The 26,329-nt window shown below is 55.2% G+C and overlaps 7 protein-coding genes across 7 annotated transcripts; 5 read left to right on the top strand and 2 right to left on the bottom strand.

Moving 5' to 3' along the window:
* Positions 1–7,176: 7,176 nt before the first annotated feature.
* On the top strand, positions 7,177–9,126 carry VDBG_06708 (conserved hypothetical protein; the record flags this gene model as incomplete). Its single annotated transcript, XM_003003100.1, has 1 exon — positions 7,177–9,126. One exon carries the CDS (start codon positions 7,177–7,179, stop codon positions 9,124–9,126), a length of 1,950 nt encoding a protein of 649 aa, XP_003003146.1.
* A 589-nt stretch (positions 9,127–9,715) lies between these two features.
* On the top strand, positions 9,716–11,706 carry VDBG_06709 (predicted protein; the record flags this gene model as incomplete). Its single annotated transcript, XM_003003101.1, has 3 exons — positions 9,716–9,922; positions 10,250–10,465; positions 10,516–11,706. The coding sequence occupies 3 exons, from the start codon at positions 9,716–9,718 to the stop codon at positions 11,704–11,706; spliced, it is 1,614 nt and encodes a 537-aa protein (XP_003003147.1).
* A 421-nt stretch (positions 11,707–12,127) lies between these two features.
* Positions 12,128–12,829, top strand: VDBG_06710 (predicted protein; the record flags this gene model as incomplete). Its single annotated transcript, XM_003003102.1, has 1 exon — positions 12,128–12,829. A coding segment is annotated over one exon (459 nt), but the record flags the coding sequence as incomplete, so codon positions are not given.
* A 505-nt stretch (positions 12,830–13,334) lies between these two features.
* On the top strand, positions 13,335–13,996 carry VDBG_06711 (mitochondrial cytochrome c oxidase assembly factor; the record flags this gene model as incomplete). Its single annotated transcript, XM_003003103.1, has 2 exons — positions 13,335–13,429; positions 13,483–13,996. 2 exons carry the CDS (start codon positions 13,400–13,402, stop codon positions 13,723–13,725), a joined length of 273 nt encoding a protein of 90 aa, XP_003003149.1.
* Positions 13,994–14,975, bottom strand: VDBG_06712 (DUF28 domain-containing protein; the record flags this gene model as incomplete). The annotated part of the gene is made up of 2 exons (XM_003003104.1): positions 13,994–14,697; positions 14,756–14,975. 2 exons carry the CDS (start codon positions 14,973–14,975, stop codon positions 13,994–13,996), a joined length of 924 nt encoding a protein of 307 aa, XP_003003150.1.
* A 366-nt stretch (positions 14,976–15,341) lies between these two features.
* On the top strand, positions 15,342–21,690 carry VDBG_06713 (HEAT repeat protein; the record flags this gene model as incomplete). Its single annotated transcript, XM_003003105.1, has 3 exons — positions 15,342–16,058; positions 16,111–21,066; positions 21,178–21,690. 3 exons carry the CDS (start codon positions 15,342–15,344, stop codon positions 21,688–21,690), a joined length of 6,186 nt encoding a protein of 2,061 aa, XP_003003151.1.
* A 2,297-nt stretch (positions 21,691–23,987) lies between these two features.
* On the bottom strand, positions 23,988–25,351 carry VDBG_06714 (predicted protein; the record flags this gene model as incomplete). The annotated part of the gene is made up of 4 exons (XM_003003106.1): positions 23,988–24,731; positions 24,794–25,011; positions 25,120–25,204; positions 25,271–25,351. 4 exons carry the CDS (start codon positions 25,349–25,351, stop codon positions 23,988–23,990), a joined length of 1,128 nt encoding a protein of 375 aa, XP_003003152.1.
* Positions 25,352–26,329: the final 978 nt, after the last annotated feature.

The raw sequence follows: 26,329 nt of genomic DNA on the forward strand, positions 1-26,329 counted from the left end.
TTCGGTGTAGCACAGTTGGAAGACGCCATAGGTCGCGCTATACCCCCCGGCCAGAGAACTAAGCCAATGTAGTAAGGTTTATACATGACATTGGTCGAAGAAGAAAAAGGGTGCCGGGTAGAAGGACTATATCCCTGCAAGATGCAACGATTGGGTCCCGACTCCTTCGTTTGCCTGACGGCTCGCATATTATACGTGTTATTCCAGTGATGTAGACTTACTTTGATCAGATGGTCTGCAATGACCTTGTGACCATGCTGTCCAGTCACCGTTGGATACTCCAGTCTGCGATGGATGCAGAGGTCGTGAATTGTGGTATGAATCGCGCCGGCAAGGGCCCAGTGGTTCGTAGGATACCGTCAGCTGATTGGTCAACAACAGTCTTCAAGTTGCCGTCATGGGCTGCTTCAATACAGCAACCATGGATATTCTTCGACAAGCCTGCGGAGAGAGCGCTGCAAGATCTATGTCTTGGACGTGACTTTTTGTCAGAGCGTTATTTAGAGCAGAGTGAAGGGGTCTTCCACAGGGTCTGCAGGTAGTAAGAATTTGGGTATGGGATAGGAATACATCTGAATTCTGGCCCTCCGCAGCTTGGAGGGCCCTCCGCAGCCTACATATACGTTCTCTCATGACCCTTAGCCCCGGGCCAGCCCCCTTGCTTGGCAGGCCCTTGGTGGCTCCGCAGGGGTCCTGACACTTGTGGACAAAAACGTCTTGTTCGACCGGGTGAGCGGCGCGACAGGAATCAGCTGAACAGTCAACAAATTGTTCATCATTTGATAGGGCAACACGCAGCGGTTTGCTTATAATGTCAAAGTTCGCTCCGGCGCCCCCCGGGTGATATGCGTTGCCTTGTTGCGACATTGGTGATCACTCGGAGTGTTTGTTCCAGACGCAGATTGGCATATTTCTTGGCACAATATTTGCAAGACTCCATCAGATGAGGAATTCATATTCTCATTCAGTGCATTTAGTAGCATATTTAGGAGGTGTAATCATACTGCTACATCGACACAACAAAAATCGCTTGATACCCGGGCAGGTCGCGATTCGGCCTAGCCAAGTTGTCCAGCGTTAAGCTCAACCCCCACGCTGCAGCTCCGAGGTGGGATCCATCGACCCTTCCGGGTGGAGACAACGACTACCGGTCGTACCCCCACCTAGTCACCGAACCCGGTTGATGCGGCCCCTCCTTCGGACATCGCCTGTGATGGCCGTGGGTTGCAAAGGGTGGCGGTGCGCGTTGCATATCCTCGGTCAGTATTGGCGCAACAGGACCAAGGCTGTTCATCCCATGGGAGCACGGCTCTCGCTGCGGTAATTTGAGTTCAACCCCAGGGCGTGCCACGGCAATCTGTGGATGCCCAAGAATTCATGATCTTCACAACAAGGTGATATCGTGGCAGTGGCGAGCTGATCAGCAGGAGAGTCCCAGCTATCCGACTCTCTATAGGCCCAGTAGCTGGATGTTCGAGCAGCCGGCCTCGTATCTTGTCGCGATGTGGGGAGGGACGACGTAGGCGCCAGAGCCAGAAAATTGATGGACTGTGTGTCGGCCGGGGACACCGTCAAGGCGTTTTGTACTGGGACGCACAAGGTTGCGCAAGGTTTGAGGACAGCTTTCAATAGACGCTAGTTACGAGGAAGTGTCAAATGTGGATGTCGGAAACGGCCGCCACATGTGATTGAAGCAAAAGGACCATGTTCAAAAAGGCAACAGGGTAGCCACTGTGATGGGTTGGGTGGGATGATTGGCCCTACTTTCGAAGGGCGACGGAACGCTGGATGGAAGGATGGCACTCCTAAAACCGCCGAGTCAGGTTGCACTAGGCCCCATCTGGATTGCCTGGTTACCAAAGCCTCGCTACTTTGTGTTGGCGGTATTCACCTGGGGCTTCCAGGGCATTCACTCAGTGCCATTCACCTGTTGCCAGGTCGCCTGTGCCCTGGCAGCTCCCATAGCTTAGTTCCAGGCACTCTCCTGCCTGCAGAATAGCTTCCTAAAAAAACTACACCTTTCTCAGACCCTTGACCCCCAACACTTTGAACATAAGCTCACCTAATAAGGCTTGTGGCTGAGCATCCCCAACCATGCCGCCACGCACAAACATCACCGTCAAGCCAGCATGCATTGCAGCCGTGTTCTTTTAGCGGTGGGTTTGATAACTGTCCCCTGTTGACCACTCTAGTCACCTTGAGATTCGCACGAGGTTGGTTGTCAAGCATACCCAGATTGTTTGGCCCTTGCGGCATCCAATCTCTGATGTGAGTCACATTGCTTCACTCAATTCAGCTCATCCCCAGAAGGAGCTCAAATCTCGGGCGAGCGAAACTCCCCCGTCCGGCGACAGATAGCGTATTTCTTGCAACTCGATGCTCTCACAGATTCGTGTTTCGCGGGCGACTTTGCTTCCTCTCGGCCCATCGATGACCCTGGATCAAACCTCTTTCGAATCCAAACCGCAGGGATGATTACTGCGATGAAGACAACCTCTCTGAGCCATTTCGGTACCCTCCCTGTGCCATCGTGATTTTGTACTCTAAGTGTAAACTCTGTTCCGGTACTCAGGGTCGGCCTTGGATGATTTGACGGATCCCATATTTTCCTGGTCGCAACCGTAGGAATCCTCCTGAATCGTTGAAGGTCCTAGGAGTCATCACCTAGACGCCAACCCTTTCGTCGGTGGCGGCACCCATCAGGGTAGTCAAGCAAAGGATCTGTCTCCGATAGCCTGCACTGATATATAAGAAGTTGGCCGTGCTGCCATGCTAGGGTTGGACTCGATCCTGAGAGCCTCTGGCAAACTCTATACGAAGAAGAAGCCCAGTCACTTCTGTTGGATCTTAACTTCCGTACCAGACATTCGCATACACCTCAAGCCACAGGCATCGCCATTCTTAAGTTTGGTTGGTGACCCCCTTCTGCTATCGAAATTGAGACCATCCGATTTCTTTGCAGACATCCATAGGATGGCAACCATATTTCGCTTCATTCGCGACAAGTTCCGCCGACGAGCAGGCGCACGTAACAAGAACGACCTCCAAAAGGAGATTGGCCGCCCAGTGTCAACCTCCATCGGACTCCCAGTTGAATTAGTGCTCATCGTGGGTAGCATGCTTGCACCAGAGGATGTCCTAGCATTCTCTCTTTGCTGCAAAACGCTTCTCAACATCTTTCCTCTCCCACAGACACTCTGCAGGCAGCAGAAGCAAGACCTGCTCGAACGCATCGAACGCGATGTAGGCCAGAAGTACAGCTTCTGTTCTCACTGCATCATACTCCATAAGTTCACCACAGCCTTCGGAGCGCACATCGACCAAGACACCCCTCGGGCTGAATGCTACACAGGAAGGTTCTTACCTCTGTACTCTTGGACCCGGGATCATCGAGCTCTTAGTTATCAGATTGCCCGCCTCCTCGCGAATAATCATCGACTTGGATCGCCAATCGGTATCGCTCCGAGAGAACTCTGTTGGAAGGATGGATATCCGTCCAAATCCAGCACATCCCTCAGCCTTTCGCCTCCGAGCTGGCGCGTCACGTTAGAAGCCAGGTTCATCAACAACCAGCTCCTCCTCCAGGCTACCCACCAGATTCAGGGGAAAGATTGGAATGATTTGGTGCGAAACGATCTGGATGAGGCACGCCACCAATTGTGTGAACATGTTTTCGTTTTCGAACGATGTCCACCGAGACGGTGGTATAAGAAGGAAGTGGCAATTACCTTCCCAAGTCCTCACCACTCTCCGTCTGGAACAGCAGCAATTCGGACAACGAAAGGCTGCAAAGTGTGTTTGACGGATTGGAACATCGAATACAAGGTCTACGGCATCAAACGAGTCACAGTCACTGTCCAGACATATCATCTTCTGGGTGATATCTCGAGTCATCTCGACCCCGCGTGGCTTCTTCTTGTAGATCGCGACTCGCAAGTGCCTCGGGACCAGGCAGACGCCATCTGGCGAAAGTACAGGCAAGGGACAATCAGAGACATGTGGCAAGAAGCGGTTGCACAGGTCCCAAGCACCTGCTCAGATGTAAAATGAGCAAGCGCGAGACAGACTTGTCTTCACATGGGTTGATCCTGCATCGTTCAAGGAGTTGGCTAGCACCGGCTACCCATTTGCTCTTTCCTGGCAAGCTGTGTACGCCATGATTCTGTTTCTTGCTGATACAAAGGGATAGTACAGCCCGTCTCCGCTGTTGGGAGTATCTCCGAGTCGAGACTGACTGTACTGGACTTCTGCCATCCATGGCAACTTCTCCGTTAGCCTCTCAAGGAGACGAGGAAGCAGCGTCGCCGACGCAGCTGCCGCTATTGCAGCGTCCAGAGCAGCATCATATCCGTCTTCTTGCGTCAACTTTGTTCGGTCTTCTTTTTGTTTCTTCAAGCCCCAGACGTACTTTGTTGCACATCCCGAGATGACGCCCAACGTCGATATTCACGCGGTCGCTGCCGGCTGCACCATTGTCCTGGAATATGTCATGGGCTTAGAACCATATACCAGTTGCTCATGTCTCTCAGAGACAAAAACTCGAAACCGTCCCCCAACCCTCCGTCTTCGCCGCCCGAGAAGAATACTCAAGCCAAAATTCTCGAGGCCGTTCAACGCTCCCAATCTACTCTGCGGGAAACCAAAGAAATTTTGTTGAGGGTTGAAGTGCTGCTGACAGACGTCCGAGAGGCATCGAGGCCATCGGCGGAAGCCTCGTTGCATCAGCACCGAATCCTCGGACGAATTGGCGTATTTGACTTTGAGGCCTTGATCTCTCGACACAACGCTCAAGGTATGGCAGGTAACCGAGCAGAGAGTCAGGAAATCCCAGAAGGCTCTTAGGAGCTCGACTGAAGATGCAGACAACGCATGTCGCCCGCAGCATTCGGGCGACTCCACGGCCCGAGCCCTGGAGTGCTAGGGTGAACCGCTTCGGCGGCACTCCCCTGGCACCCCGACGAAAGGATCGCATCTTGACGCGATGTCGGGGCTCAACACCGCAATTGCGTGTTGCCAAGACGATCCTAGAGACAACTGCCCACTGTCAGTATTTCCTTGCTCCCGCACCAATGGTTCCTTGATCAAATAGCTCTGCCAGCGGGCAATCTGGGTGCTATGGAAGAAGTGCTTACTCGCCTAAAAAGAAGCTTGTCAAGGAAGTAGTAGGTCTGAGAAAATTATAGCGAGCGCATCAAAAATTTCGAGAACGAGAGTCTTGGATGATGTAGCTACCTTGCCTGAAAATAGTGCACCTGGACGAGCCGGCTAACTTGACCAGACGCCTCTTGCGCCCGGCGACCTCGCCGAGAAACAGAACCTGAGTGGAACAGTTTCTTCCGTGCGGTTCGGCATTATGCTACCCTGCTTGAAAACCATGCGAGTCCGGCAGATATCTTAAAAAGTTTCCTCCCTGTCAGGCCAATATCTGGAACGCAAATACACGTTTTGCGGGCTCCCAGGGTGGTGTTGTGACGGCGACGCAGCATGATGGCTCGAATTCGTGTCGTCAAAAGACAATATCGGGCAGCACCTGGGGAACTACAGTAGAGTATCGCTATTACCAGCTCATGTGCTGGGAAAGGAGCGATGAGGCAGAGAACATACATGGCCAGAATGCTTACCCTCACTGATGTCTCGACCTCTGTAGGAGGCAGCCCTGGAGGTTACTTGTGTGTTTATCCGGTAGACATCATCACAAACAAGTTAGATAGAGGCAAGCTACCAGAATATATTGCCAAAATCCGAACCCGGAAAGACGATTGATTTCACTGTGATGGTTATGAAGTAGTCCCTGCACGTACCACGCGGGCGGGTTGGCATGCACCTCAAAACGGGAATTGACATCAGTACATACCGTTTTCCAACAATATGTTGTGCACATGTAAGGTATATTGCACTAAACGTTGCTGTGGCTGAGCTTTGACTGGGCCGAGCTAGCGCAAGAGCGACGAGCACGCTAGTTCGATTTAGGGCATGGCACCAGTTGTGGTCCGTGGCTCACCCGAGAACCCAGCCCTCTCCGTCTCCCTGGCTCCCTCGCTGCCTGGCAGGAACAAGGGCAGAGATACACTGGAAAGTGATCGGCCGTAGGTATCGCCTTGGCATGGTGGTGGTGGATGCAGGCCCTGGGCCAGACAGGGCATGGCCGGGCTGCCTGCCAGGTGCAGTCCCAGGCTGTGGGTACCGGAGTTGCCAGTGACGGGGCATGGAGGGCTGCACAGGGGTGGGTTATAGAGGGGCAACTGCTGTTCTAGGCCCTGGAAGACCGCTGTAGGGGCTCCACCGCTCGCGGTCCCCGCCTCGCCCTGGTCGGCCGTCGCCCATTCCCTCAAACCGGGCCCAACTTGCGTAGAAGGGAGCGAGCCGCCCAGGGGGATGTGCTGAGTTTGTTCGTGCCTGCCCAAAGGCCCTTGTACTCACTCCTCTGTTTGGCACCTACCTACCTCACCAGGTAGGTAGGTCGGTACCAAAACTTACTAGTTACCAGGGAGGAAGGCAGGCGCCGACAGGCAGGGCAAAATCCAGCAGAGCATTCAATTTTCTTCCATCTGCATTTGCTCACCTGTCTCAACTTGCCCGCTTCAGGTTTTGCATCAGCACCTCCATCCACCACCAACACCATCATCCGGATCGATCAACGCCATCTTTGCCGCAACCGTCACACACGCCCACAAATTCACTACAGTCACTGCACCCACACGACGCTCTTCCGAACACACCCACTTACACCCTGACGTCCCTGTCCCGTCCATCCAATGCACCTCGCTCCGACCTGATCGAGCCACCAACCGAAACACCGAGCAAAAGAAGACCCCCATTCAAGCTACCACCCAAGCAAACGCTCGAATCCAATTGCCGCCCATACCCAGCGCAGCGCAGCACGGCACCACAACCCTCGGCCTGTCACCTGCTGATCTGACCCGTGGATCACCTTGCAGGGCATCTGGACTGCACCCACGATTGTGACTGCCACACCCACTGCCACACCTATCCCACGTCCCACGCAAACATCCTGCATCGCGACCAGCGACCGATCCCGCCGTTGCGTCATGAGCACGCTAGGCTCATTGGCAACCCCCCCTCCCACCGCCTCCTAGCTCTGCCGTGCCAGTCTACGTCCACGCCCTCGCCCTCTGCGTCTCTCGAGTTCCTACTTTCTTTCACCCTTTTGGCAACATGGACGATGCGACGACGCTCATCGGGGACCTGCAGCAGAAGCTTGCCCAGCTCGATCACAAAGTCGCCGCCTATCGCCTAGACATGGCTGCCGAATTCACGAGGTACTCGCGCGACCTGCTAGAAAACATTCCTGAAGAACTCTCCACCCAAGTCCGCCACGGTCTCGCTGCTTCATTGTCGCAGTATCCCGCCTTGGGTTCCGAGCTGGAACTTGCCGATCTCGTTTCGTTGCCTTCCGTCGGTCCTATTGCCGTTGACGCCACCACTGCCGACCTAGACCCAAAATCCAACATAGCTGCCCAAACGACAGAGCTTTCACCTCCACTACCCGATCATACAGAGGACGATAGCACGATCGGGAATAAGCCTGCCTCACCAAATCACCTCTTGGCGAGCCCGTCTGACGAGCGCGACGTCCACCTCCAGGGTGTCTTCACACCGAACTTCCTCCCCCTGCTCAGCAAAAACACGGAGGCGTCCCCCAAGCCATCGATGCCGTCCACATCTCTCACGACAGCCTCAGCCACTTCCGACGAAGCCGCGACCATGGGGCCTACGAGTAGGAAGGATAGCAAGCTCGAGACACAACGACCGCTCGATTCGCAAACTTCGTTGATGCCAACTCGACCTCACCATGAACGGAAAGGAACGAATGACACCACGTCTTCGGGCGCGTCCGAGTCTGGCGAGCACAAGGTGCGCCGCAGCGCACTGAGACGATCTTCGACCGGCGGTTCCAAACCTCCTCCGAGTCCTCGAAGAGTGCGCTTTGAGTTTGAGGGAGGCGAGGTCTTGCCGACATCTTCACCCCGCACATCCGAAGTATCTCTGGTTCTGTCGCACTCGCTGCACTCCTCCAACGTGCCCCCACCTGAGCCTGAATCGTCTCCGGAGGATGACTCAATGAGTGCCGAAGCCATACTGGGCCCCGACGAAGATAACGAACCGCCCCCGAAAAAAGTCTCATCGTCACAGGCATTGCGTGCGCTGTCCCGGACTCCTCTGGACGCCAACACAATCTGGACAGTCATTAACGCTGACTCGCCAGAACCATCTTCTGAAAAGAGCTCACCCCGCAACTTGGCCTCGCCTTCATCCAGCCGCAGTTCGCTTGCCAACTCGCCGTCAAGAAAAGCAAGCATACCGGACCCCTCAAAGGATACTGCCGAGCTCACTGTTCCGCGTACGAAGAAATTCCTCAAGTCTCCGCCGCCAGAAAGGGAAGAGAGAGCCAGCGACGACTCCGACTCATCGGACGATGATTTCCTTGCCATGGCGAAACCCAAATCTTTCGCCAATAAGAAGGCGATTCGCTCACCACCGTCCAGGTCTCCGACCCGTACCACGACATCGCCGCCCATCTCTCCCAAGCCACAGCCGGTAACATCAACGCTGAATGCCACAGTTTCTCGACAGCAGGAAAAGCCACTCAATCCGCAGGTGGAGAATGAGGAGGAAGGCATTTTTGATTTCGAGGGACTCTCGTCCTCTAAGGCGTCAGTCAGGCCGGCATCGCCACCAGAAGACGAAGAGGAAGAGGAGGAGGTCGAAGAGGAGGATGAAGGAAGTGGAACTCCGAAAAATCGGCCTGCGGTCATTTACTCAACATCACCTGCGGTCAGAATCCCCCCACCAAGAGCGGAGCGAGCGGAGCCGCAAGTGCCGGCGCACCTATTGTCAGGCTCAGTAGGATCCTACCGGGGTCGGCCGGTCTCGATGCCGGTCGTCAAGGATCCTCAGGTCTATGCTCAAGCTGCTTCTCTTCGAGACGTCAACAGCTTCATTGGCGGACTTGACGGTGATACCGGCACAGACGAAGGTGACCTGGCGAGCTACCGGGCGAGCGTCGGCCAGGCACTTTTTTCAGGCACGCCACGGAGTTTGACGGAGCGAATGATGATGGAGGACGCCCAGGCGGCGCGCCGGGCGGCACAACGACAGCCATAATGCGAACACCTATGAGTGTTTATAATGTGTACAACTACCTGGGCCACGGGAGGTTGCCATTAAAAGACGGCCTGTAAAAAGATTAAAAGTTCCGGGAACATCCTTATCTTTACCTAGAGGCGGGAAAACGGGGACGGTTTATGGCTTGGGCGCTTTGTGGTCTTGGTTTTTCGTGGCTCAAGGGCCGGGGGGTATCACCTGGTGTTGTAGCTGGGCGAGGTGCACATGCTGTTAAGGCTTTTCTTGTTCCAAAAGCTGGAAAGGGAGCAAGGCGTTGCGGAGGAAAAGCTATTTCTTCTAGGTAATCTCTGGATACAACCGGCTGCTACTGCGGCAGTTGATTTTTCTTCTAGGTCCGCCCCCCATTCGGATCTTGTGACTGCCTCAACGTATTTGTTGTGGGAAGCTGGGCGCGTCGTCTGACTATGGATTGATTCACGAGCTTTACAGATATCGGTCGTTCTTTTCGGCACAGTAGCCTGTTGGCTAAGATACTGCCGTCTCAGCTCTTGACAAGGGTTGCTGACACAAGGACAGGTAGGCCAAGGTGGTCGCCTTATAATAGGTTCTTCCGCCCGAAATTTCTACAATGCCGAGAACCTCATTCCAGCCCGCTGACCAAGAGTCCGCCTCCCAAAAGTGGCAACCGACGTCCGAGGCGCCCATCTTCGTCATTCGTGTCTTCATATCTACGACCACCATCAAGGAGTGTTACACAACCGCCACCCCGGCCGTGATTCAGGCTACGATGAACCCCGTAGACAGCCCGGGCGAAGAACTGCATACAGCTCGGCATGTGGCTATCAACTATTGGACTGGGTGGTTGGGCCAAGGCCATGCATGAAGCAGGCTGCGAGCTGTCGCCGGTGTGAAAGCAATTCGCCCCTCCTCCTTCTGTGATGTGGTTGTGAGGAAGTCGTGAGCTCCGGACGAGTAGGAGGAGACCAGCACTTTATGGCGCTGGCCGAAGGGTTCAGCATGGTGCTCTTATAATCTGACAGGAGGTCCTGTCCTTGGTCACCTCCATCAGGTCTCGTCCGCCGTCTACTTTCCGCATCTTCAGCATCTCCCCTCTTATCACTGTTCGAAATAGCCAAAGCCATATTCCTCTTTTTTTTTCAAGTTCATAACAAGTATGTCGAGGATCTTGGTCATGGCCACCATCAAGGGAACACTCACTGACGGCCTATCAAAGACTTCAACTGCAATTAAATCATCGCCTCCGGTCCCTCTCAAGAGGTTGGCTTCGCCCACAAGGCTCTGTCGACTGGGTTCCCTTTGGCACCACGGTTCCAAAAAATTCGCCATCGACATCCTGGCACGGATCCAAGGAGCTGGAGTCCAGCCCTTCACTTAGCGGCCGGGTTGCAACTTGTCACACGCTTTGAGATGCCCGAACGTGGACTTCAGAGACTTGATGATGCCATTAAGAGGCTCAAGTATCAAAGTGTTGCATCGAACCTCCTCTACTTTGGATTCGGCCATCGGAGTCTCTTTCGCATCATGACCGAGACTCTTTCAGGCATCAAGCTTATCGCATTGTGCGCTTGTTTGGCCGAAGTACATCGAGGGGGCATGCTAGCGATGATTCTTTCTGCCCTGTGGGATGTGTATGAGTTTTCAGAAGAATACAAGCCATCGCTTGAACAATTCAGGAGCCTCGTCAAGGTGTGCAGTGGGGTGTTGTCAGCCTCGCCGTTCCCCGAAGTTTACCGTCGCATGATGGATCTCCGCCTTCCCATTGCTAGCCCAGAAGCAATTGTGCAAACATGCTCTGAGCCTGCCGACGTCGCAAAAGCTCTTCGTGGCGTCTTCGACATCACCACTGAGAAACACAACCGTATCACTGTTGTTGGGGGTTTCAGCTGTGCTTTCATCGCTGCCATCTCACACTGGCTTTTCGACCTGACCACGTACGTCGAGGACGAAAATGGCAAGGTTCTGTTCGCTCCGTCGATTGGAGAATGTCCGATCGATCCTATTACGGCAAAGGTCCACGTCCAGTATGGCAGTGAAACAACTACTGCGATGATCGACATATCAAGCACATCGTATGTGATCGGGAACATCAGAGACATCATCGCGCTGGACGACGAGGAGTCTTTGATACTGCGCAGCCGCGTTCCCTGGGACTTGGCGCTAAGCCTGAACTTCGGGGACATCTTCCTTAAACTCATGAAAGCTTCCAAATTACTCGGCTCTCTTCTTGGAAGTATTGCGCGGGTTAACCTGGCCCTAGCGGTGGGTGAGCGTGATGTCGGCGACTGTGATCGTAAGGCCTTTGTTAACTTCAATGAGGCCAGTTACGGGCGCGGGTTCATCAATTCCGTTAGTCAAACCTTCCCTGAGCTTTCCAGCCCAGAGCTCCGTCAACACATGGAAAATGCTGCGGTTACGACTTTCAAGGTTGCCTACGGCCAGGTACAAACGGATCTTGATATGTTGCGATACAATTGCAAGTGCCGCGAATGCAGAGGTCTTTACCGCACAACATCATCCGAATGTTGTTCAGCGCGCTTGGCGGTCACGATAAGCAAAACTGTGTCCACGATGTCTTCGCTGAGAATTCATACCGAGTAGTCCTTAAATCCGACTTCAGAGGGACTTCAGTACATATACCGGAGCGCCATCTCAACTCATTTTCGGTCTAATATTCACTTGTCAGGATTTAGTCACTCGTCCACATCGTGCCCTGGAGACTTGTACGACTGGAACATGGGGCTAATTGAAGTTCTGGAACTCTTCACCGGTTCGCATGTATCTCTTTCTCTCGAATTGGAAGATGATCCAGCAATTCTAGCCATTCATCGCGAGGGAATTTGTGTGTTTGCTGAAATGACTGTGGACTTGACTTCTCACGCCAATAAAGTACGACAGATCCATGTGATCCCTGGCCACATCAACAGGATTGGAAACAACCCACGGGCATACGCCAAAATCCACGATATGATTGTCGATCTGACACGGACTTCCTCGACGCTAAAGACTGTCAAACTGCTCCGGGGTCCAGATGTGCACACACTAGCGCGTCATCCTGAAATAAGTTCGTCCGGATCAAGCGGGAAGATGCCGAGTAACGGTGCACCGCGGGGGCGGCTTGGAAATCCTGACCGGTCACGGCCCAAGGAGTGTGCAGCTACGTTCTCGGTGACGCAAGAAGTGGTCGAGTTGGCGGGGCCAGGCACGCTGTCCCTATTCTATCGAGCTTGTGACACCGACGGAGGTTACATTATACTGCGCCCTGGACGAATCATTAGGGACTTGCTGAGAGGATCAAGACGAGTCTGGTGTGATCAACATCAGTGCTCTTCAATGAACTCTGAAGCCTTGGAACTGTTCACTGTTCAGCAAGGTTGGCGCATGGACAGATCAATCACATCGAATGACCAGGGCTCATCGCCCAGACTGCGTTGTCTTATTTGGTCAAATATGGGTTTGAAAGATCTTGAGCTGTTGGTTGCACTCGCGTCGTGTGATGAAATGCCGGGTTATGAGCAGGGAATCTTCGTGAGCCACGGCGAATGTCTTCCGTGCCATCTAGCGGCAGCGACGGTTATGGTGCCAGTGTCCAGCCCTGGTCACGAAGCTCAGGCGGCGTCCGAGTATCAAGTCTTATTGCACAGGGTCGCATATTTTATATAAGGCCCGAACACATGACGGAAAGTCCAAATTTGATTGGTGTTGGGTTTTAATGCGTATCCGTTGTGATTGAAGATTACGAAGGATCGCGAAGCTATTGAGAATGGATTCTTGTGCGCAATGAGCAGATATAATTCAAGCGCCATGATGGTATTGTCTATCTTGGCACCTAGCCTTACCGGCATGAGAGTCGACGAGTGTGCCTAGTGCACGATCTCAGTGACCGGCTTGTTTCTTCATCAAGTGAAAGAAGCGAATGGTGAGTCAAGAAGAGCTTATCACACACCCAGTCCTTAAAAATGGCCTGGGAAGACTTTGAAGGAGCTCAACCTGACTTGCGGGAGAATGGCGTCGTGCTGCGGACGTTCCAGAGAAAAGGATCTGAGTTGAGTTGCTGGTGATTCTGAGAAGTGCTCGCACTGGACGTACAGGTACGATAGCTTGAAAGTGGAGCCAATATGAAATTCGAGGCTGACCATTGGCTGAACTGAAGGGCCGCATTCTAAGAACATGATTGGCTTGAGATTCCAATAACCAGCATCATGCAATTCTTCCCACCCGCTCCGGCCAGCCGTCATCCCACCTTCGACAACCATACCTAGCATCGCAGCCACGACCAGTCAACTTCATCACAATGGGCGGTCTCAACCTTGAAGTTTTTAAGGTGACTTGACTAATCGCTCTGATATTGATGGGCCCCCAGGCTGACGACATCAGTTCGGCATGTACCTGATGTTCCCTATTGGCATCATGTACTACTTCGGCACCAACCTCGACGAACGCTTCGCCGTGGCCGGCTACTGGCCGAAGGCCGAGAACTCACATAAGATCCCCTTTGAGCGCGATGAGATCAAGGAAGAATACAAGCGCTTGATGCAACGACAGCGGTACCTCGAGGACCTGCGACGGAAGAGGGAGGAGCGCGAGGGTGTGTCGCAGCAACAGCAGGACGACTCGTAGACCACGCTACACCTACTCGATCGTCTCGAGCCGGAACACAGAGAAGTGTGGAATACTCCGCTATGGCCGTGCTGGGAATAGCATGGGCCATTGGGCTCGAAGCAATCCGTGGTGGGACATGTGTGTATTGATTCTGGCGTTTGGAAAGGACGGGGGCTTTTGTTTGGCAAGACTGGGCCGCCAGGTGTCGCTCCTCATGAGCCCTTAGTGGCTACTGTTCTACATATTGTACAAGACTGGGTATACATGTACGAATACAAGTGTACGACTAGGAGTTTGCCATGTCACATATCCAGGTATCCTCGATGCGCTGCCAATCTTCGTCCGAGATGGAACCCTGAGCAACATTGGCGTAGATGCCCTGTACCTCTGGTTGCTCCTGTAGGGCAGCCAGCAGGTCGGCAAGGCCTTGTGCGTCGAGCTCTGTGTCGACCTTCACCTTGGTATCTTCATTCGCTGCCCAGATGATCTCCGAACTGAGAATGCGGTCTCCGAAGCTGGGCCCCAGTGCTTGCGTCACAGCCGTGGTCATGTTCGGCTGCGTCCAAATGACGATGTTTCCATCATCATCGGTCTCAATATCCTCGGCGCCCGCTTCGATAGCTTCATCCAAAATATCGTCGATGGTCACCGCCGGCGTCTCAGCCGGTGCTGCTGGGTCTCTAGGTTCAAAGACTACGCGCCCCAACCTTGTGAACAGGAACGTCGCAGACGAGCCTGTGCGGCCCTTGTGCCGCTTGGCAATCAACATAAGATCCTGCAGACTCCTGCCCTTGCTATCGGTCTCGCAGTCCACGATCAATGCTACGCCCGGGGACATGATGATTTCGATGGTCAGGGGCTCGAGGCTGGCTCCGGAGGCAGAGCGACCCTGGCCTCGCGCCACGGCGCCCTCGAGGATGTGCTTCGGAACACCGGCCTTCTTGGCAGTTGCGAGGGCGGCGCCGACCTGAGGGCTGGTTTCGCCGTGCACTATGATGGTGCCTGTAAGCAACTGCACAAGCTGGCGAAAAGTGGAAGGAAAACGGACATCGTGAGAGTAGCGCGATCATGCGCGATGATTCGGCGCGGAGGCCCGTCTTTTGAACATCAGCGGCACCCTTGCGATGCTTGATCTTGGACCATTTGTTGTGACCTGAAGCTAGGGGCGGGGTGGTGGAAAACTGTCGGAGGCATTGGCGACAGAGAGGTGGGCTCGGTGGGAACCCTAAGTATTTTCGGGTCAAGGAGGAGGAGGAGAACGGACGCATCGTGCACACATGGTCGACCAGAGATCAACCTCGTCACGATCAACAAGCTCAAGAGCTAGAAGTCGAGTCCAAGGTTAGAGTCGAGGGTCTGGCCAGAAAATAAAGTGGAACATGGCGGGTGGGACATGTTGAAGACTGGCTGCGAGTGGTGATTGGCAGGTCCAGCTCAAGGGTGATGACATGCTGTACAACCCCTTTAACTGCACTATTTCCATCCCTCCACACCTCCCAGCCTGGACCTGCACTCCAAGCTTCGAGTTGACGGGAGCCTAACCTACACCTCACCCAACCAACCCTCCAGGGTCATATACGCCCATCTTCCTAGGCCAACAAGATCACGACGACACCATCTTCTGTACTCTACCCATGTCGTCAACAGAGCCCTCGGGGCCTCATGGCGGATCCAATGGCGACCCCGCGGCGCCAGTACCGCCCGCGGTAGCTCCCGCTGCCGTGTCTGCCAACCCAGAGCTCGACCTCCCCAAACTCCAATCTCTTCCCGCCGACCAGCAACAGCTATTCCTGCTGACTTCGGTCGCCGCCCTGACCAAACATGTTCTCGCGCTCTCCAATGATGACTGTACCGCCCAGCAGTTCTACCTCAAGAAAGAAGTCTTCCAGATCATCAACTTGACCACCCCTCAGCCGACCCGCGTTGTAAGGAACAATCTCGGAAAGTGTCTTGCGCATATATTCGGCCACGGAGACCGCAAACTGCTGTTCGAGACGATCAACGACCTCGTCAGCATCACACAAGGAGGCAAGGGCAAGGCCGAATCCTCGCAGCGCGCCAAACATGCGGCTGTCGTGTGCCTCGGCGATGTTTTCGCGTCTGCAGGAGACAGTGCGATCGGCCTGCACCCCATTGCCTGCAGCGCCATGCTGAAGCTCCTCAAGCTTTCCTCAAACCACGCTGGGTTGAGGGCAGCCGTCTTCGCATCTCTGGCGAAGGTGGTCAAGATGGTCGAGGGCAGCATGGACGAAAGCATTGCCAGGGACATCTGGAAACAGGCTAGGAGCTTTGCGACCAGCGACAAGGGCGCCTTGGCCATCGTGTCAGCATGCCGCTGCCTCCGGGCGCTCGTGCGGGTACACGCCATACTTTGAGGTCTCAACCGACTTTGACAAGCTGCAGACCGTCATCTTCAAGGTCATCGACTCGCCTTCGACGCAGGTCCGGCATGCGGCCGCCGATACCCTCGCCGAAGCCATGCTGCGCGCATACAACGAGACAGGGGCCGCAGAGGCTGTGGCCAAGAAGAAGCCCAAGTCCAAAGCTCTCAAGCGCCAGAGTACCATCCCAAGCAACCTGCAAGACGAAGACGATCTTCCTCCGTCTCGATCGGAGAGCCCCGCGCCTGGTGGAAGGAAAGGACAGACCTTGGCGCTGTCGCTGGCGGACATTCTGAAAATTCTGACCGGACACTACACCAAAATCTCTACAACGAACAGGGCGCGGGCTGCCATTGGAGTATGCTTCGGCAAATTATTCAGGAAGCTAGGCGAGAAGACGGTTGAGACAAACTTCCTCAAGATTGTCGATAGCCTGTCTGTTGATATTCTTGGCCACCCCAGTATCACGAACAACAGGTACCGCCTCCTGGTCTCGCGGCGCATCACGAACACGATTCTGCAAGACATCGTTGGCAAAAAGATACTCGGCGAGTCAGGTCAGATGGCTGCAGCCAAGGCCATCACCAACGACATCATCAAGAACTATCCTCAAGCGCTCCCCGAACGGCCCGAACCTTCAAAGCACACATTGATCACTGCGCTGGGCGTGGTGGCGTCGCTAGTGAAGAGCCTCGGGTCAGCAGCGAACGGCTTCGCCGAAGCCTGCAGGGACGGCCTCCTGGGCGTCCTGCAACACCCCAGCTATTCTGTCCAGGTCCATGCCTCGGCATGCATGAAGGAGCTTGTGCTTGCTTGCCCTCAACAGTTGCTGCCATGTTTGTCCGTGTGCATGAACAGCATCAATCGCGAATTGTCCCTTTTGACAACGGGGCGCAACTCCCCTCGTCGATGTATAGGATACGCACACGGCTTGGCTGCGACGCTCAGCGCAAGCCCTTCGCGGCCGTTGTACGGGTCTGTTGATATAAACAGTCGAGTCCTTACCATGGCGACCAATCTACTGAAGTCCAGTGGACAGTCAGAGCTTCGGGTTTCTAGCACGCAAATCCAAGTGGCGTGGATCATGATCGGCGGTCTTATGTCGCTGGGACCCAACTTTGTCAAAATCCATCTCTCGCAACTACTTCTTCTCTGGAAGAATGCACTGCCGAAGCCCCTGTCTAAGGACAACACCTCCCATCGTAGCTTCCTGGAAGCCTCCTTCCTCACTCATGTTCGCGAGTGCGCTCTCGGCTCCATTCTGGCCTTTTTGCAGTTCAACAGCCGCCTCCTCACAGTTGATGTATCGAAACGCATCGCGACAATGCTTCAGAACACATCGGCATTCTTGCGATCTCTGCCAGCAAAGAAGCTGACGGATGATGTTGCTCAGAGGCTGACGCCGGCTCTTCAGCTGCAAGACTTGGACATGATGGTACAGCGCCGCGTTCTGCAGTGTTATGCTAAGCTGGTGAACCTCAGCCCAGCCGGGGGCAGCGAGGCTCTGATTCAGTCGAACCTCCTCACTCTTGCTATCTCACTGTTTGCCGATCCCGAGAATTATGCGCCTAGTTCCTCCATCAGCGCTTCTATCGCCAGTGCAGCCGCAAATTTCGAGACTGTCTGGGACGCCGGCGACAACTCTGGGTTCGGCCTCACAGGCTTGATCTCGGGCTTCAACATTCGACGTCTGCCGGGTCAACACGAGTCCTCGCTCGAGGAAGGCTATGCTCATCAGGATAACACCCCAGACGAGGCCATTGACCGACTCCTCCTATCTCCCATATGTGGCAGTCTTGAGCATGATGCCTCGCTTCTATACATCGGAAACAATACCACAGATTCCAGCGCCCCCGATCCACCAGCGACGGAAGTTATCAACATGGCTATCCAGCTGTTTGCTTTCGTTTTCCCCCTGACTCCTGCTAAGGTGCAAGAAAGCATTCTCGAGCAAATCAAGACGTTCATGTCGGCTGGATCGTTGCAGAGAGATCCCGGTCGGAAGGCAGCCATCAATGTCAATGTGTGTCTCGCCATCCATTCAACCCTCCGCGTTGCCGCCAAGGAAACACAGGCACCTTCTGGTGATGTCACGACCTTGGCTGTGGAGAAGCTGCTCCAGGAGATGCTGCGCGACTTCATCATAGATGGGGATCAGTATGTACGAAGTATCGGCTACGCCGCTGTTGCCAGGCTTTGCAATGCCTGCGGTAATGCCTTTACCAATCATGAGATCAAGTATCTCGTTGACACGATTGTGGCGAACCGAGAACCCAGCGCCCGAGCAGGATGTGCTATGGCTATGGGTTCGATCCAGAAGCAGGTCGGCGGTATGGCGGCTGGCTACCACTTGAAGACTGTTCTCGGCGTCCTCATGTCGCTCTGCAGCGACCCTCACCCTATAGTCCACTTCTGGGCTCTGGAGGCTTTGGCATTGACAGCAGATGCGGCCGGTCTCAGCTTCTCTACCTATGTCCCGGGGACGCTGGGTATGCTTGTGCAGCTGTACGTCTCGGACACTCACAATGCGGAAACTTCATCAGCCGTAACCATGAATCTCGAGATGGAAACGTCGACCACTGCTGCACTTGCACGAGGCGTCGACTCGTTGATCAATGTCCTGGGACCGGACCTGCAAGACTCTACCAAGTCAAGAGGGCTCATCCTGGATTTGGTGGGACAGTTCCAAAACGAGGATGATCTCGAGGTGCAGAGAGCGAGCCTTAGCTGCTTGGAACACTTGTCCCTTTACGCCCCTGGCTACATGGAATTCGAAAAGTACGTCAAGCTTCTTCAGCACTATTTAAATTCTGAATTCGCCACGCTGCGGGACGTTGCTGTCGATGGACTGTACAGTATGATGAAGAGGGATCCAGAAGACGTGATCAAGGCAGCGGATAAGGGTTTCGAGGATGAGCTATGGCTGGTCCTTGACACAATCCCAACACACGATGGCATCCGCAACATTCTCCGCAACTGGCTTCGACAGACCTCTTTGACCAAGACAGAGGCGTGGCTGCAACGCGTTCAGGGCGTTCTCAAGATGACGCGGGCGAAGCCCAAGACCGACCCTGACGCAAACAAGACAAAATCAGGCGGACTGCCCGACCTCAGGGACGAAGAAGTGGCTGGCTTCGCAGCTGCCCTCGGAGCGGCCAAGGATGATCCTGACACCAAGGCAGCATCAGAGGTCGAACCGCTCCGTTGGCAAGTCACGACTTTCGCCATCAGCTGTATTGGCGATATGTTCGTCTTGATCAATAAGGATGTCGCGACGAACGGAGAGTCTGCCGCCCAGGTCGCCCTTCAGGGCAGGATCGCTGATGTTGTCAAGATGGCTTTCTCCGCTTCGACATCTAGTGTAGTGGAGCTGCGCATTTGGGGTCTCAAGATCATCGGTGATGTTCTTAAGATGTTCGGTCGATCGCCTGATCCGGATTTCGAGGAGGCTATGCTGCTCGAACAGTACCAGGCTCAAATCAGCTCTGCACTTACACCAGCATTTGCCGTTGACTCGTCGCCTGAACTGGCGGCCGAGGCTGTCAATGTCTGCGCCGGCTTCATCTCGACTGGCATCGTCACTGATGTCGACCGCATGGGCCGAATCCTGAAGACGCTGGTGACCGGGCTAGAGAACTTCTCCAAGGAGAACGAAAATGCTGGCATTGGCGAGCTTAAGGGTCTCAGCTCTAACGCTCAGGTCATGGTTAAGATGTCCGTCTTCTCAGCGTGGGCAGAGCTCCAGGTAGCCAGCTCGGAACAGAAATACCTTCTGGAGGTTCTGAAGCCTCATATTGGCACCTTGACTCCGCTTTGGCTCGAGTCACTTCGCGAATTCGCCAGGCTGCGATTCGAGCCCGACATCTCCATGACCCTTGGGCCCCCCTCACTTTCTGGCAGTCTTGACACCATCTATGCTGCCCTTAACCGGGAGACGCTTCTCAAGTTCTACCAGGAGTCGTGGCTCAAGCTCGTGGATGCCATTGCGAGCCTCATCGAGCAAGATAGCGAATTCGTGTTTGATGCTCTAGATGGCAAGGAGGTCGATGGACTTGCCACCAACGGCAGCGGCAAGGGACCCGACATTAACTATCGCGATGAGCCCGTCGCCTTCTTCTTCGTTCTCTTTGGCATCGCGTTTGAGGCTCTAGCTACTCGCCCAGGACAGACTGACTCGCTGGCGACACAAGAGCAAAACTTGGCCATCCTCCGGGCTCTGAAGAAGATTCTGCATCCAAGTGTCTCTGGACATGCGATCTACCGCGACGCCATCTTTTCCGAGACGATGGACTTGCTAGATCGTCTCGTTCTGACAGAAGGTCTCGACGTGCAGGGCGTCATCGTAGAGATTGCCCGGGCACTTTGCGTTTCCCACCCCTCTGCGCGCAAGAAGAATGCTGCCGACGATGGTAACCTGTCCGACGACATCGAGCAGCTGTTTGAGCTGACACGCATCATTGTGCTTGTACTCTCCGGTCTGCTGCCAAATCTCACCGGAGAGAACCAGCCGATTCGTCACCAGATGACGGAAGAGGCGATCCTGCTCATCAGGTCGGCTCTCAACGCGCTTGTCGATGCTGCAGAAGTGTTCCCCTCCATCATCAAGACGGACCTCCACGCCTGTATCATCCACATATTCGCCACGACTCTCGCAGCACCATCCTGCCAAGAGGTCATCGTCGCACAGTCGCTACCCACACTCAAGCGCTTCATCACTAGCGTGTCCGGCTCGCGGAGGCCGGTCAACGAAGGCGAGGCGTCCGCAACGGATGTGCAGCTCCAAGGGTGTCTGCGTCGGTTCCTATCAATCTACCTCAACGCACAGAAACGTGAGGCGTCGACATCGCTCGCCTGCGTGAAGAATTGCTTGCTTGCCATCACAATCCTCTTTACAGGTGGAACGAATCACCTTGGGGCGAACGAGCCGCTCGTAGCTCGGTATCTTGATGAGCTGGTTGACTGCCTGACGGATCGCATGGTAAGTCTTGTGTTATGCACCCCTTTTCTGCCTCTTCCCTGCCCAAGTGGCACGATACCCCTCCAAGTAGAAGCTCTAGGCTGGGGCCACGCTAACACGCCACTCTCATAGACTGCAAAGATCGCTGCAAACTGCATCCGCTCCCTGTTCCTTCAGCCGAACCCCACGCCCGCTGACCAGAGCCTTGCGCGATACCTGCTGCCTCGTCTGGTCGCCTTTGTGACAAACACGGACCCGGAAGACCCAGAACGGGCGCGCGCCCTCGTGGCGCAAACCCTGACGCAGTACGTCGCGTCGATCGCCGCCGTCGGCAAACGCGAGCGCACAACGGCAGCGATGGCGCTCGTGCTGCCGACATTACTAGCACGGGCCTCGGCTGAGGGTGACGATGCGTACCAGGACACGGGCGCGCGGCTGCTGGAGCTGGCGCACGCCGACCAGACGACGTTCAGGGCTATCGTGGGCGGCATGAGCGAGGCCCAGCGGGCGTTTCTCGAGGAGGTCATCCGGGCGGGCGGCCGCGCGTCGAACGAGGCCAGAGGCGCTGCGGGCAGTGGTGGCGCGGGCGGCGACAGCAGCGGGGGCCAGCCTACCATCGCGCTGAAGATGAACTTTGGGGGCTGATGCTATGGCTTTGAAGCGAGGTGGGGGCGGTGGGCGGTTCGATATTAGCACATTGTGATGGAGGAAACAAGTGACGTTCTCCCTCGACCAGCAAGATGTGACCCGTCGATAGGAACAGGGTTAGAGCCCAGCAATCCGATGAAAATATACGTCTGAAATTTCGTGCAGCCAGTTCCGTAAAGGGCCAAATCGGGAGCGAGCGCAGGACACCACCACCCTTTCGGAATGAAGTCACAAAAGCGGCGAATGGATGATGGGGAGAAAAGGAGGCCAACCGTTGTCGTTTTCTCTCATCCTCTCTCCGTGTCAGCCACCCATGGCCGGAACTATCCGAGGGAAAACAATTGGGGGTCAGGGGACCAGGGAAGGAGGGAAAAGGAGAAAAGAAAGAGGGCGTGTCAAAAGGGGGGGGGGGCGGCCCGGCCCTGCTGAAGACAAAGAATCCTCCGCGAGGGGAGGTATCCTCGAGGACCCAGGACAAGTCCGGGGTTTGTTGGCTTGGGGGCGGCTGTCACGCGGCTACCCGCGATGCATACCCGGACCATGAGCTGCTCGGCGGACTTGGGCCTGTTGAGCGGCTCGTGTCACGCGAGATATGGCAGGGGGGCCAAGCTCAATGATTCCGGGGGTCCCGGATAGCGTTGCGTTGACTGACGGATGATGGGGGAGGGGAGGGGAGGGGAGGGGGGAGGGTTCGTTCCGGCGGCGGGTCGTTGCGGCAGCGGATGGGGAGGGCCAAGAGGTAGGAGGAGGCTGGCTGGCTGCCCCGTTTTCGATCGAGGTTGGTCCGGCCGGTTGATGCGGCTTGCTGGACTCGGTTTCGAAGATCGGGTTCGCGCAGCTCGTTGCATATTTGCTTTGGCCATGTGGATGTTCTGCCGTGCGGTGAGGTTCCTCCATTGGCAATTCCCCCTGAGAAGTGCCGCACACCGGCCTTGATCCTCGTCTTTAGCCTCATACATAATGGCATGTGAAGGCAGTCAGGCCTGGGTTGCAGACGCAGACGAGTCCCGTCTCGCAGTGCCGCCATGTAGCTGCAGATGAAGGCGCCTCTGGTCATGTCTGTTCGACGAAGATCTTCGTAGGAACGAACCCTCATAGGGGGCGGTCGGTGCTCAGCCTTGTATTTCTCGGATGATATTGCACAGCTGGGAAGAGTGTCCGGCCGGTCTGAACATCAATATGCTGCCTTCGATGTGACATGATTCAAATATCTAGAGTTGTCATCACATGCACATCCCATTGTCTTTCACATACGCAACATAATCTGCAGCCTGTCTGTCACAAAGTGATACTCGTACCAACCTAAATTTAAACATGTCGAGAGAAGAAGAAAGGGGGTCGGTTACACAGAGGGCATGCACAACAACACAAACCCGGAAACGCACATCACTCAGTCAAGCCAAGGATAGGCGAACCTCCCGCTCTCCCCCCCCCCCCAAAAAACTTGTCAGCCTGGACTCGTCTACGTCACTCGGGAACACAACAGGCTGCATGCCCAGCTGTCAAATCCCCGCACCCCTAACCTCCTCCCGAACACATCACCAGCCCCTATGCGGCAGGGCCAGGCATCTCATCACACGCCCTACATCCTTCAGGCCACGCAAAGCAGGACGAGCCAAGACATGGCAGAGGAAAGCCGAGGGTGTGGAGAATGGCCCTGTTGTTTGCCTCACCCCACCTTCTTCAACCTGCATTCCGGGGAACATCCACCACCGCGGCGCCGTTCCGGCTCCCCAGCGCCGTCACACACAGACACATACATAACGCATACACATGCTACCACATAATCACAATTAATGCATGCATGCATGCATGCCCCCGGAGACCCAGGACTTGACACGTCCAATGGAAACTGGCGAGGCCTTTCTGCATGGGCGAACTGCTCGGCCGGGCGACGCGGCAATACAAGGGGCGTTCTGGCTGAGCGGCGTGTTGCACAGCATGTTCAACATCACATAGCCTGCATGCTCTTCTTTGCTCGTCAGCCCACTCTCAGACATTTTGCCAACCTTGAAGATTTGCTTTAATTGATTAGTCGGGTGAAACTAGCAGAAGTTAATCAGCCCCGAAAGAAAAAGAAAAACGACTTGTTGAGTTCGCAAACCATGAACCTAAATCCCCGCGCCTTCCCAGAATAGACGCCCGTTTCGTGATCATTGTGAATCCTTCGTCTCACTCGTGAAGGGGCCGCGCCCGCTCACACGGCCCTTCGCCTCGCCCGTTCAGGCGATCTGGACGCCCGACTCGACCCGTTCGCGATGATGGGCGGGCCCTGGGCTCGGTCACCGTATCGATCACCGTGTCCGCGTCCTTTTGACGTCTTGCTGCTCTTGCTTTTGCCGTCCGCGTCCTTCTTGTCCTTTTTCGACTTGTCCTTGTGTCTGCTGGCCGTTGCTTTCCCAGTCTTCGTGATGGTGCTGCTGCTGCTGCTGGTCAAGCCCTCGGATCACTCCCTCGTTTGTCAGCCGCACTTCAAGGATCTTTCTTTGAAAGAGCTGGCCATTCAGTTCTTCAACGATGCCGCAGGCCACCTCGGGCGTTTTGAATGTCGCAAAGATGTGACCCCTCAGACGTCCGTCGTTGTCGCGCGGAAACTCAATGTGTTGGAGTTGGTGCTTGTCCGCCGTGACTACCTTCAGGGACGCTTTAATGAGCTTCCTCAGCTGGTCCTCAGAAGAGCTCGAGCTGAGATGTTTGACGATGATTTTGCGCTGTTCCGTGACTAATAGACCTGCCGAGGATGCGGAGGAGCTGTAGTGCTCGCCAGTCGTCGCCGACGACCCTTCGTCACCGTAGCCTGGCCCGTCGTACATTGCGTACTGTTGTGCTCGGTAATCGTAGGAGGGCTGCCGAACTCGACCGCCGAGCGCCGGCTCCATCTCGTACGGATAGCCACCTCCAGCATCGGTGTAGCCGGTGGTGCTGTTGGACGAGGAATAATATGGTGTCCTAGGGGTCTCGGCGTGATACGGAGCTGGCAATTCAACTGCCGAATAGGGCGAATATGGAACACCAGTGGATGGTGTTCGAGCAGACCACTGTAGAAAGGGAAAAAAATGTCAAAATACTACACACGCTGTGCAATGCTCAGCATGCTTACCTTCCCATGATGACCAGGGCTCGCAGTCGCTGATGGCTTTACAGCTACTCCGTAAGATGGGGAGGTCATGACCGACACGCCGCGTACGTGTGGTGAGGCGATCGACGGTGCTGACGACGACGGGTCACCAATGAGCTCCTTGATCTTGATGCGCTCCGTGGCATTGCGCCCGTCTGCAATGATGCATCGGCCCCCAAACTCGCACTGATTGAGGCGTCCTACGAAGATCGAGTCAGAAAAGCAAGGCAGTGTGCGCTCGCCACGTGGCCCACCTAATGCTCGACGAAAGTTGTCCTCTCCTTTGACACGGACCCAGCCGGACGTACTACTGTTGAAGATCTCAACATGCTCGACGATGCAGGTATACCGAAGCCAGTCCTTCAGCTCGTGCCATGATGTGCCAAAGGGCAACTGGGTTGTCGTCAGCGTCAGTTTGATGAGATTGTCGGGCCATGTCTCCTAAGGGGGCCCACGGACATTGGCAATGGTTATGTAGTAGAGGCCCGTCTTGCAACCGGGTTCTACGTCTCGCTGAACGCTGTTGGCCGCACCCGTCATGGCTACGGCTTGGGTGGGAGGCCGAACAGTGACCAAACACGCGAGACAAACGCTGAGACTGGGAAATTCGCGTGTTCGTATTCGTACGACTCCGAGAAGAACGACAAGGGCCCTCGAGGCAGTTTGATCAGTAGCACAGCAGCGATGAATTCGTGACGCGATCGGTGCCAGGCGGACCGTTTGCTCTCTTGGACAGGGAATAGCAAACAACGCAGAGAAAGGCAGAAGACCAGACGGAGAGGGACGAAGATGGCATCGCGAAGGCGGATGATCCCAGCCCACATCCTTTATAAGACCCATTGATCCAGCCCCAGAATAACACATCAGCAAGATGACCTAGCAGGGTTTGTGAGAAATCTTGATTGCCTTTGGGATCCAATAGAGTGACAACTCCTTCTTGCTCTGGCTAGACTGCTTCGACGGCATGGAGCCAACGCCAGGAAGCCATGCATCGCGCAGGTTCAAACTGTCGGGAGAGCAGCCTTGCCCCCCTGGGGACTGAAGATCCTGTTGTCTCCATTAGGTAAAGGCAGTGATATATTTTAGAGATGATTGCAAAAGCCCCGTCCACACGCTTACCTCTTGCCAGCCGCCATCGGCATACACATCGGCAGGCGCACCATGCACAAGGTGGAGGGGCGTCGCGTGCTATAGTCCACGTACTGACCTTGTCCTGGATGCAGTGGACCTTGCTTGTACTGCAGACGATCACAGCCCCCATAGAGAATGGAGAGAGGCGCCATCCGAGTCCCCCAACCACGACTCCTGGACTGCCACCGCCGAAGGGCGTTGCCATAACTAGGGTCTGGGATGGTCAGCCAGCTACGGTGGGTTATATTTGACTTGCCCCTGCGAACGCGCCATGCAACGCAGGTGCGGCAATGGGCGCCAGCCGGCTTGTCTGCCTCCGGCCGAAATTCTGGGCCCAATCCTGGAATTCCGGGGACCGGGCTTCCTTGGACCCCCCCTTTTGGCCCC

The sequence above is a fragment of the Verticillium alfalfae genome, genomic scaffold (genome assembly GCF_000150825.1).
Source record: "Verticillium alfalfae VaMs.102 supercont1.8 genomic scaffold, whole genome shotgun sequence".
In the NCBI taxonomy this organism is placed as follows: domain Eukaryota; kingdom Fungi; phylum Ascomycota; class Sordariomycetes; order Glomerellales; family Plectosphaerellaceae; genus Verticillium; species Verticillium alfalfae.